Here is a 12,064-nt window from a genome sequence, read left to right on the forward strand (position 1 = left end):
TTATCTTAAAGTAGGTAGAGACAAACCAAAGAAAGTCTGCAGCGCAATAATTTGACATCGAATTAAAAAACTACATATGGCAATGTTTTTTAAGCAGTCAGTAAACGTCATGCACTATGGTATGTGTTTGTCAAAATCGTTTAAATATTCATTGTGTTTTGTGATGAACGGAATAAACATGGTGAAACCTTACAAAACCGGCGTGCGGGAGTTACTTTTCCGCATGACGAATAATTTTACACTTGTAAAAAGTCAGCACGAGGCGATTCAAGCTGAAAAACGACAATGTTTACAAAATTTGGAGTTGCTGACGGGTAAGTGGAATGAAACATCTTAATACTTCACCATATGTACCTACTTTAGATAATATAATATTGGTTTAGACTAAGGTTTCACAGCAAATTAAACACACCTAATAGGTATAGGCATACTTATGAACTTCCTCTAACATTTCGAGAAACTCATTGGTACTAGCCGGGTTTTGAGCTCGAACCCACAACCTCCATGCTTATGCTCACGGCATGGGTACCTACTAGTTAAAGCTAAAATTAATTTTTAATATATGTTTATTGTTTTAATGGTCTATTTCGTTTTTCCGAAAACTTTAGTTCGCAAATTGCGGGCAATTTCTCTGTCAATCTAATTACTCGCATATAATGCTCGCATATTGAGAACTTCGGTGTTCGCGGTAGGCCCTCTGTACCTATTTCCCGCCGTCGCGGATATTACAAAAGCTTATTAATTTTGATGAAGCCAAATGTCACATTCTCCCAATATTATTTATCAATATTAGTATATGTCTACATATTAATAGTGACATCTATTGTTGGAATGAAATTTATTTTACCATAAAAATTAAGCTGTGCATACAGCTTAATTTATTCATAGACGGTAAATATGGTAGAAATTTCACAAGTATCAAGACTATTTCATCCATTTTCTGTGGTGTTGTCGCATACTGATTTTTAAAAACTACTTTTAATCTAGCGCTGCAGACTTTCTTTGGTTTGTCTCTATTTATTTGTTGGTAAATGTATAAAATGATAACAGTAGTCGTTATGACGAATATTTTTATTGTTCTTAATATAAAAATGTACACTTAAACCTAAATAAATATATAACTAAACTAGTCACGACTTTTATTGTAAGAAGTCGTCTTATAAAATTATTCGTAAGTATTTAAAATGTTGTATTTGGTGTTGCGACGTGTTAAAAGGCATATTTCAGGTAAATATCCTCGCTTAGAGCTTTGCACCCAACAACCGACTGTTTAAATAAAAACTCGTGTGATCGCTTGCATTGTTCTCAACAGTCTCAACACACTGTATGTGCATTTACATTACACGGTGTAAGGTCAAGGAATTTAATTTCAGTACCATTTCGTACCTCGGCACAGCGACAATATAATGAGGTTCCTAGCGACTTTCATAGGGCAGCTCTAGACTTCGAGAGTTGCCGTTTGAACAATGGCAAGAAACCCGAAGTATCCTGTCCAGTGTACGGTTGTGAGTACGGTCAACCTCGGGTCGTCACACACAGCCGGACGAACTAGCGATGTCACACCAGCACGACGGCGCGGAACAGCACGCGCTGGCGGTCGAGCAGCGCGGGCCACACGAAGCTGCGGATGGGCTGCCCGCCGCCGTCACACCAGCACGACGGCGCGGAACAGCACGCGCTGGCGGTCGAGCAGCGCGGGCCACACGAAGCTGCGGATGGGCTGCCCGCCGCCGTCACACCAGCACGACGGCGCGGAACAGCACGCGCTGGCGGTCGAGCAGCGCGGGCCACACGAAGCTGCGGATGGGCTGCCCGCCGCCGTCACACCAGCACGACGGCGCGGAACAGCACGCGCTGGCGGTCGAGCAGTGCGGGCCACACGAAGCTGCGGATGGGCTGCCCGCGCGCGCCGCCCGCCGCCGCCGCGCGCCCCGCGCCCGCCACCCACACCACGTGCTTCTCGGGGTCGAAGCGTGCTGCAACACGCCACACCATACATTACCATACAATCTTAGGTCGCATATTCGTATTACGCACTTACGTTTGTACCGAACCGCGACGGCTAGATGCAATTGCAAGTGCGAGAACCACGGAACGCACTCTTCGAGCTCTAGCTCTAGGAACATGCGTTTCGTTCCTGACGCGTTAGTGTGCTAAAAGTGGTGAAGCGTGTATACTAACTGGCGGTGAAGTCGGTGTCGAGTCGGAGCTGCGGCGCCGCCAGCACCAGCCTCCACGCGGCGCGGCAGCACGCCGCCGTCAGCGCGCGCAGCGCCGAGCTCTCCGCCAGGCCCGTGTACTCGCGCAGTGTGCTCGCCACCTACAACCAACAGCGGGATTACTCGATGTCACCAGTCTGGCCACGCGTTGCTACATCTATGTCTGTTTCGAGACTCTGTTTAATGGTTACTGCATATCATATCAGTCTGAAGGAAGATTTTTCGGTAGGTACGCTGATCGTTTTAGTACCTGGTCAGTTCATCACAGCTCACTACACTTGCCTATAAGTACCTATTAACCTATTCCGTTACCATACTCCCCTTAAGCCCAATTAGTCTGATGCCACTACTAACCAAAAATTACGGTGCAAAATTTCTCTCACAGTTGTGAATCGTAATTTGATGAAAGGCGGAGGCAAAAATGTCGGAGCGGCCTCTCGTAATCCAAAATTGACCACATGACCACAGGTCATTCGGCGTCCTGGAACGACGCTAGGTTAGGTGCGCCTTCGCCCGTAGACCCTCGTGGTATTATACTTGAGGGCTTACCGCGAACCACGTTCGACGTGTTGCCTGTTGCCTCCCTGTCACACTTACGTACGAATTTACAAATGCGACAGGGAACGTGGTTCGCGGTAGGCCCGTTATCAGCCGCGCAGGCGCCTCCTTCTCGGCCTCACGCCCTCCGCCACCTGTCTGTAGCCTGTACCTGTGTGACGACGGTCCGCTCGGCATCATGCAGCGGCGTGACATGCGCCTTCGCCCGTAATACTCTGGTAGCGGCCGCCGTGAGCCGCGCTAACGCCTCCTCCCCCGCCCCCGCGCCCTCGGAGCCGCTGTCCTCCCCCGCCGTCGCCTGCGCGGGGTGCGGGGGGTCGTCCGCGCCCAGCAGCGCCTTCACCTCGGCCAGTCGTTTGTCGCGCAGACTTATCGCCGCGCGGAACGATAACTGAAACGCAATCATAAAGGAATAAATAAATAGACGTCATAACAGAGAAGGTATTTTTTTATCGGGGATTTTACCTGTGTTTTCAATATGTGTGCCTAAATTTATCAACATCCTCCTCCTAACATGTTCGCGGTAAAGAGCCGCAACTATTTAAATTTTGTCCGACTTTATCCGACCGGTAATTTAGCTAGCAAATTCTGATCCCTCGTTACGACCCTGCTAACAAGTAGACGACTGGAATCTTGCACATAGCTGTTTGTAAGACCGTCGTCCTTTAGTTTAGAATACGAGTCCTACTCACCACCACCACGGAGAAGACGATCTTGTGCGGCAAGGCCGGAGCGCGGCGGAGACACGGCAGGTTGGCCAGCGCGGGCAGCCAGCGCGCCGCCGCGCCGGCCCACGCCTCGCCGTACGCGGCCACCGCGCCCGCCACAACGCTGCTCCTGCAACACGCATTTTAACAATACATCAACAGCCGAGTTCACATTGGATGATCAGCCAAGTGAAACCATATGAAACACTTTGGACTTCTGAAACAGTAAGCATCAAAACAAATAGTAACGGCCAAATTAAGTGACCAACTAATATTGTAACATACTTGTCACCATAGGAAGAATCATGTGTCACGATATATTTCGCCACTTGCCGTCACTATATTTTTTTGATGTGACGGCAAGAGCGGCGGAGGGTGGCTCCGGCTCCGTACCAGACGAGTCAACACGTACCTGTCGGGGGCGGGGTGCGAGTGGTCGCTGTCGGAGTGGTAGCCGTCGCTGGCCGAGTCCGGCGGCGAGCGCGGCGGCTCCGGCGCGGGCTCCGGCTCCGGACCCGGCCCCGGCTCCGTACCGGACGAGTCAACACGTACCTGTCGGGGGCGGGGTGCGAGTGGTCGCTGTCGGAGTGGTAGCCGTCGCTGGCCGAGTCCGGCGGCGAGCGCGGCGGCTCCGGCGCGGGCTCCGGCTCCGGACCCGGCCCCGGCTCCGTACCGGACGAGTCAACACGTACCTGTCGGGGGCGGGGTGCGAGTGGTCGCTGTCGGAGTGGTAGCCGTCGCTGGCCGAGTCCGGCGGCGAGCGCGGCGGCTCCGGCGCGGGCTCCGGCTCCGGACTAGTGATGGGTAGGACATCAATTTAAAATGAGTTTGTATGAGTACCTCATTTTCTAAAATGAGGTGTTACGATGTCTTACTGTAACGGTTCAAAATTCTATGGTAATATTGACCTCGTTATGATACTCCTATCGACATCTAGTGGCGGAATAGCTGTCGTCACGGATTAATTTTAACGCCATCTGTTGGCATCCAGAGATACTCGATCAGGTGAAAGTCAACTATATTTCTATATTGTTTATGGTTATTTTTTTTAACTTTAGATATCTTCTTTAATAGTTTAAATATTTAGGTTTAATAGTTCGAAAATATTGACACGCAATATAATTTGTCTATAATTTGTTGTTTTGTAATATTTTGGGACATCGATTGCTACATGGCAAAATTTCTCGACTCCGCGTCATAGACGCAAGCTTTAAAAAAGAATGAAAGGAAATCGATTGTCGAACGCGATCCTCTCATCACTTGAGATCCGGCGGCATGTGAGCGAACAGCGTCGTGGTCTGGAGTCAATTCGTCCTGGGAGGCATCCCTTAAAAACATGCACCCACACTTCGTGTAGCAAGGTAAGTAGCAACTCGAAAGTTTAGTGTTACAATAATATAATTCAGTCTCTGCAACGTTATTGATTTTCCATTCCTTTGTTACAGCACACACAAGCATGGCGTCGTGTACCGTGGTTCCTTGAAGGGCCAAATTAAAACTTATTTTTATACACACAGACAGTTTCAATGAAAATCCGGGTAAGAATTCGCATATTTATTGTAGGGAGTGTAGTTTTCCTTTTTTTCCGTCTTTGTTCATATGTGGCAAATGACCACGTGGCAGATTGTAAGTTTTCCTCTAAATTCTTGAAGTAAGATGGGAGTTTTAATTATTGCTGGGTTTATTTCTGTAGGATATGGCAGGAAATGCACATGCATAGTCAAGGTGTGACGTGTTTCTTATAATAATTCTTTTCTTTAGCTTTGATGCCGGTCCATCCGTCCCTCTACCTATCTACCCATCCACCCATCGGTCCACTCCGTTACTTGGGCACGCTTACTCTTTCTCCGGGCACGTGTCAATGCTGGATGCCGCTGTAGCCTTGGGCTCGTGGTCCATGCTGCTCACTGCGACGTTGGCGTGACTGGGGAGTCAGCCAACTGGACGCGCGCCGACGGTTTCGACGCGTGTCACCGCGACTTTTGGCTGCATCCTCGGCACGCCACTGGAACAGCGTGGCCACGGCTCCACTGCCTTCTGCTACAGACACGTGACTCAGGTGTGGTCCAATCTAATCTCTCAGTTAATTTTAAAACTTTAGCAAACACGACAGTGGCCTCTCTATAGACTTTGAATGCTCGGTGCATACTTTAGTGATTAGAAATTGATAAACTTTAATCTAGACTGCGTAACCAGTCTACTGTAATAGTATTAAGCTTAGATACATAATAATAGCGTAAGGTTATCCTCTGTACTACCTTCTTATACTAACTGATAGTTTTTTTAGAATACATAACTGTCTCAAGCTCAAAGAAATAGTTTACTTTATCTCATTCTAGCTTAACCTTTTTTTTGTACGCTGTACAGCGTGCTGGCGCCCATACCTAGTTATAAATACGTTTAGTAAGTATATTTCTTAAGGAATTTCACAGACGGGTTGTGTGACAGCAAAGCGTCGAACCTATGATCCCTGAGAAAAACCACCGATAGTCTGCAGCTCAACAAAAGTGACAATACCTGTTACAATTTTGGCATCCCAATTCGTGGGGCTACGCTTTCGCTTTTATATTGCTGTCGCAGTCTGTGGATTCTGAAAGAAATCCTTTTTTTTTGCTATTTTTTTGAGCTCACTAATGCACTGTGCACACCTTCAATTTTAGCTTAAGACGCCATGGTTTGTTCTGCTTGCTTGCCTACAACTTATTTGATACTTTGACCTTTGACTATGTATGTCAACATAATATATTAAAAGCTGATAAAGCTATTTTCTAATACTACAACTTTATAAATTGTGATACTTTTTGCTAAAAACAAGAAACTGTATTTTTTCTTTAAATTTTGATTATGAAACTCTAAACATTGACTACTCTGTACCAATCTGTACCTAAATTTTATCTCAATGATTTAATAATAACTCTGTATGTAAGACAGACTTATATAAATAACTACTTACTGTTTGCTCAAAGATGCACTATTTTTTTATGTAAAAAGAGACCACTGTTAAGTAAAACTTAAAAACATTATTTTTTTCAAAATGCACCAAGCGACAACACTAAAATTAACCTGCTTCTTTTTTTCCTCAAGTTTGTTGGTCGCTGGTAAATTTCAGGTCTGCAGAAGTCGTTGGTGGGTTATACCTCTCATAGTTGTCTCGCAGCCGTCTCTGGTCTTCTCTGCACAGGTCATCTCCACTCGAAGGTCAAAGTTAGTTCGCTCTGTCTCACTATAACTATTCTTATATTTATTTATTTATTGCTTTATAGGCCTTGCAATTTAGGGCTAAAGCGTTCTATTTTTATTACCAATACTTACTGAAAGTGAAGCTACTTTCTATGTTCTAACATAAGAACTCTGTACCAAGCCATTTGCTAGTACCTACTGTAGTCATTTATGCAAATGCCTACTTAATTATATTTTTTTGTTAAGGAAACTTAGTTCTTAAAGTAATTTCCATTACCGCCTTACTTTTTCTTGATACTCCGAACTTACTTACTATAGTTAGGTCTAAGAAACTTTTTTTTTTTTTTCCTACTAGAAGTAATATTTATAAAGAAAATGTTACTCATCTCTATTGTGTTCTAACGATGAACATAACCGTACTCGATACCTACTCTTAGCTTTAGATATTATTTTTATCTTACTTTAATAGGTATGTTATAATTTTACCATATTTTCTAAGTCGTTGGTATACTGTAAACAAGACAACTTAAATATTAATTATAGGTGTAGTTATTCTCTTAAGAAACTTATCTCTTTTATTTTAAGCGATATTCAACAAAGGAATATTGCATAGGTATTTCTCTCTGTTCTAAAATGAACGCTGTACTATTGCCTCTCTGCAAAGTACAAATACCTACTTACTCTTGTAAATACTGTTTACTTAGAATACTGTTAGGTTAGGTCTCACTAAACTTTATAACTTTGCTATCTAAATGTTCCATGAACATGGTTGTAAACAAAACAACAATGCAAGTTATTTAGTTACTTTAATATCACTACATGTTTGAATAGTTTGGCACGGAGCCCACTGTTTACAAAACATATCTAGAACTTGACTTTTTTATTCCCCATAACTCAATAAAGTGTTTTTGTTATGTTGGATTTCACTTTAAATTCTTCTATAGGGAGAATATTGCTGGCTTGTAACTATTGCTTTTTGACATTGATGTTTCGTTGTTGAGGAGATTTGGATGTGACTTCGTCTTTTGATGCTTAAGGCGTCAGCTGATTTCCTGGATTCTTGTCTTGAATTGAAGGTCAGTTGTTCATTTAATAAAGTGATGTGATAAAGTGCTTTGTGAAGTGAAAATGGTGGTTATAAGTGCAGTGATGTGTTTATCCATGTTCCCTTGAACATTGGAGGAAATTTCGGTCCCATCTGGAGCGAAATTTTTCATTAAGCACTTATATATAGCCTCCATTTCCGTTTCTTTTGGCGCTTATGACCTTTTGGAATGGGAAGCCTATACGTCAAGCTATATGCGTTCCGTTTCACGTAAAAACCTAATTGCATCTGTGATCAAGGGTTATTCTTGTGTTTTATATTATGAAAATAATTTCATGGTGTGTTCTTACACATTTTGACACTAGAAAAGGGGAGACTGAGGCAATTCGGTGCTCATCTCTTTTAAAACTCTAATTTTTTGTGATGACTTTAAACTTTAATTGGAAATTGAAGATTTCTGAGTAGGTACGTTCTGCTTGTTGTGCACTGTTTTCTCTCTCTATGAACAGTGTACGAGGATATTGTTTTCACTTCTGTTGGAACAAATTCTGAAGGACAAATACTTACGTAACTTTATTTCTTGATAAAATACTTGACTCTGAATACTTCTCTTTGTATCTCTGATAGGGGACGGAAGTCTTCGGTGTGTTTCTACACATTTGGTACAAAAGGGGAGATAGGGGAAAATGTACTACCGGTTTCGACACTTAGAATAATTTTGTAGTTTATTTTTAATTAGGAACGGGTTTGACTGCTAAGTCGCGGTCTACTTTATTTCATGCATTGGATTCTCGCTTGCGGTCCGTGCATGGGGAGTTCGTGTTATTCTGATGCACATCTCCATGAAGTCGACAAGGGTCGAAATTTTGTTTTCTTCCTGTCTGTACGCCCCACTGTGGTGTTCCTGCAGTCAACTCTTAGCTTTTAGTGGTTGTGGTGTAGGCGAAGCTCGGACGTGCACCCCGCTTAGAATTTTCTTCGCTCGCTGCACCGCCGAGATTTACTCTCCCAATCTTCTCATTAGTCAATAGTTTCTTGCATGTTAGGTATAAACATATTTTAACTTGATAGTTAGCGTTGCATATGCCTCATGGTATGGTGAATATAGTTAGTAGGGTATTAAAAAAAAAAAAATGTAAGTTAAACATTTTTTTTTATCTAAGTTAGGTGGTAATGTAACGGTTCAAAATTCTATGGTAATATTGACCTCGTTATGATACTCCTATCGACATCTAGTGGCGGAATAGCTGTCGTCACGGATTAATTTTAACGCCATCTGTTGGCATCCAGAGATACTCGATCAGGTGAAAGTCAACTATATTTCTATATTGTTTATGGTTATTTTTTTTAACTTTAGATATCTTCTTTAATAGTTTAAATATTTAGGTTTAATAGTTCGAAAATATTGACACGCAATATAATTTGTCTATAATTTGTTGTTTTGTAATATTTTGGGACATCGATTGCTACATGGCAAAATTTCTCGACTCCGCGTCATAGACGCAAGCTTTAAAAAAGAATGAAAGGAAATCGATTGTCGAACGCGATCCTCTCATCACTTGAGATCCGGCGGCATGTGAGCGAACAGCGTCGTGGTCTGGAGTCAATTCGTCCTGGGAGGCATCCCTTAAAAACATGCACCCACACTTCGTGTAGCAAGGTAAGTAGCAACTCGAAAGTTTAGTGTTACAATAATATAATTCAGTCTCTGCAACGTTATTGATTTTCCATTCCTTTGTTACAGCACACACAAGCATGGCGTCGTGTACCGTGGTTCCTTGAAGGGCCAAATTAAAACTTATTTTTATACACACAGACAGTTTCAATGAAAATCCGGGTAAGAATTCGCATATTTATTGTAGGGAGTGTAGTTTTCCTTTTTTTCCGTCTTTGTTCATATGTGGCAAATGACCACGTGGCAGATTGTAAGTTTTCCTCTAAATTCTTGAAGTAAGATGGGAGTTTTAATTATTGCTGGGTTTATTTCTGTAGGATATGGCAGGAAATGCACATGCATAGTCAAGGTGTGACGTGTTTCTTATAATAATTCTTTTCTTTAGCTTTGATGCCGGTCCATCCGTCCCTCTACCTATCTACCCATCCACCCATCGGTCCACTCCGTTACTTGGGCACGCTTACTCTTTCTCCGGGCACGTGTCAATGCTGGATGCCGCTGTAGCCTTGGGCTCGTGGTCCATGCTGCTCACTGCGACGTTGGCGTGACTGGGGAGTCAGCCAACTGGACGCGCGCCGACGGTTTCGACGCGTGTCACCGCGACTTTTGGCTGCATCCTCGGCACGCCACTGGAACAGCGTGGCCACGGCTCCACTGCCTTCTGCTACAGACACGTGACTCAGGTGTGGTCCAATCTAATCTCTCAGTTAATTTTAAAACTTTAGCAAACACGACAGTGGCCTCTCTATAGACTTTGAATGCTCGGTGCATACTTTAGTGATTAGAAATTGATAAACTTTAATCTAGACTGCGTAACCAGTCTACTGTAATAGTATTAAGCTTAGATACATAATAATAGCGTAAGGTTATCCTCTGTACTACCTTCTTATACTAACTGATAGTTTTTTTAGAATACATAACTGTCTCAAGCTCAAAGAAATAGTTTACTTTATCTCATTCTAGCTTAACCTTTTTTTTGTACGCTGTACAGCGTGCTGGCGCCCATACCTAGTTATAAATACGTTTAGTAAGTATATTTCTTAAGGAATTTCACAGACGGGTTGTGTGACAGCAAAGCGTCGAACCTATGATCCCTGAGAAAAACCACCGATAGTCTGCAGCTCAACAAAAGTGACAATACCTGTTACATTACTTCAAATGAGGTGAGGTACTAGCATATTTTCAGCGTCAACTATTCCATTAATTCCAACAGCGACAATTTTTTTAAGATGTATGAAAGCTTGCAGCGCTTACGCTTGTTGTCTTTCGTGTTTAATTGTTAACGCTTAACGTATTTTCGGTGGTGACGCGAAGCGATATTGAAGTACGTCGCGTGTCGGTCTCACTCCCTCTTTGGGTATTTCTAATTCATTGTTTCATTCTGAAAGGATTTTTGAGGGGTTCATGTCACAGAGAGGCGGTGAGTGGTACAAACTCAACGCATTTCTCGGTGGACCTTTTGTCGTTGCCATAAGGTTTGTAGTTCGGCAGTTGACAGTGTGGATCATTACTCGTTTCTTCATTTGAGACATTTGAGTTTTAAGTGTCGGCGAGCAGGCGAGCACCTAGCGCCTCGCGCGATCCAGGGACTCTGTTGCGAGTTGTGAGGAGTGTATGAGTTTTGAGGGTCGCGAGACTCGCGAGTGAATTTGAACGGGTGATTTGTGTGGCATGAGTAAAATGAATAGAGGAGTGAAGTAAGACATTTTTGCGGTACGAAGTACTGCAACAAATTAACAAAATGAGTGGTACAAATGAGGTGCCTCACGAGTGAGCGACTCAACACTACTCCGGACCCGGCCCCGGCTCCGTACCGGACGAGTCAACACGTACCTGTCGGGGGCGGGATGCGAGTGGTCGCTGTCGGAGTGGTAGCCGTCGCTGGCCGAGTCCGGCGGCGAGCGCGGCGGCTCCGGCGCGGGCTCCGGCTCCGGACCCGGCCCCGGCTCCGTACCGGACGAGTCAACACGTACCTGTCGGGGGCGGGATGCGAGTGGTCGCTGTCGGAGTGGTAGCCGTCGCTGGCCGAGTCCGGCGGCGAGCGCGGCGGCTCCGGCGCGGGCTCCGGCTCCGGACCCGGCCCCGGCTCCGTACCGGACGAGTCAACACGTACCTGTCGGGGGCGGGATGCGAGTGGTCGCTGTCGGAGTGGTAGCCGTCGCTGGCCGAGTCCGGCGGCGAGCGCGGCGGCTCCGGCGCGGGCTCCGGCTCCGGACCCGGCCCCGGCTCCGTACCGGACGAGTCAACACGTACCTGTCGGGGGCGGGGTGCGAGTGGTCGCTGTCGGAGTGGTAGCCGTCGCTGGCCGAGTCCGGCGGCGAGCGCGGCGGCTCCGGCGCGGGCTCCGTACCGGACGAGTCAACACGTACCTGTCGGGGGCGGGGTGCGAGTGGTCGCTGTCGGAGTGGTAGCCGTCGCTGGCCGAGTCCGGCGGCGAGCGCGGCGGCTCCGGCGCGGGCTCCGGCTCCGGGCCCGGCTCCGGCTGCGCGCCGGACGGCGCCGGGCCCTTGCCGTCCGTCATCAGGGAAAGCAGCGTGGCGCAGCCGCGGGAGTAGCTCATCAGCACGCCAGCCACCGGCCTGCAAACAGAAACATGTCATTCATTGTCAATGTTTCATACGAGTATAATTAGTTTTATCTACTTATGTATTTAGATTATTGCAAGTTATACCTAATCAGC

The 12,064-nt window shown here is 45.5% G+C and overlaps 1 protein-coding gene across 1 annotated transcript in view; it reads right to left on the bottom strand.

The window, feature by feature from the left end:
- Nucleotides 1-1,810: 1,810 nt before the first annotated feature.
- LOC134657682 (serine/arginine repetitive matrix protein 2) overlaps nt 1,811-12,064 on the bottom strand; it is a 32,754-nt gene continuing 22,500 nt past the window's right edge. The window contains exons 4-12 of the mRNA XM_063513245.1: nt 11,735-11,963; nt 11,479-11,637; nt 11,218-11,357; nt 4,158-4,278; nt 3,897-4,036; nt 3,470-3,614; nt 2,929-3,168; nt 2,182-2,320; nt 1,811-1,976 (exon numbers count right to left, since the gene is read on the bottom strand). Of these exons, the coding sequence (XP_063369315.1) occupies nt 1,822-1,976; nt 2,182-2,320; nt 2,929-3,168; nt 3,470-3,614; nt 3,897-4,036; nt 4,158-4,278; nt 11,218-11,357; nt 11,479-11,637; nt 11,735-11,963 (1,468 nt within the window). The 3' untranslated portion in view covers nt 1,811-1,821. The remainder of the gene's footprint in view (nt 1,977-2,181; nt 2,321-2,928; nt 3,169-3,469; nt 3,615-3,896; nt 4,037-4,157; nt 4,279-11,217; nt 11,358-11,478; nt 11,638-11,734; nt 11,964-12,064) is intronic.

Source organism: Cydia amplana, chromosome 20 (genome assembly GCF_948474715.1).
Source record: "Cydia amplana chromosome 20, ilCydAmpl1.1, whole genome shotgun sequence".
NCBI lineage: Eukaryota > Metazoa > Arthropoda > Insecta > Lepidoptera > Tortricidae > Cydia > Cydia amplana.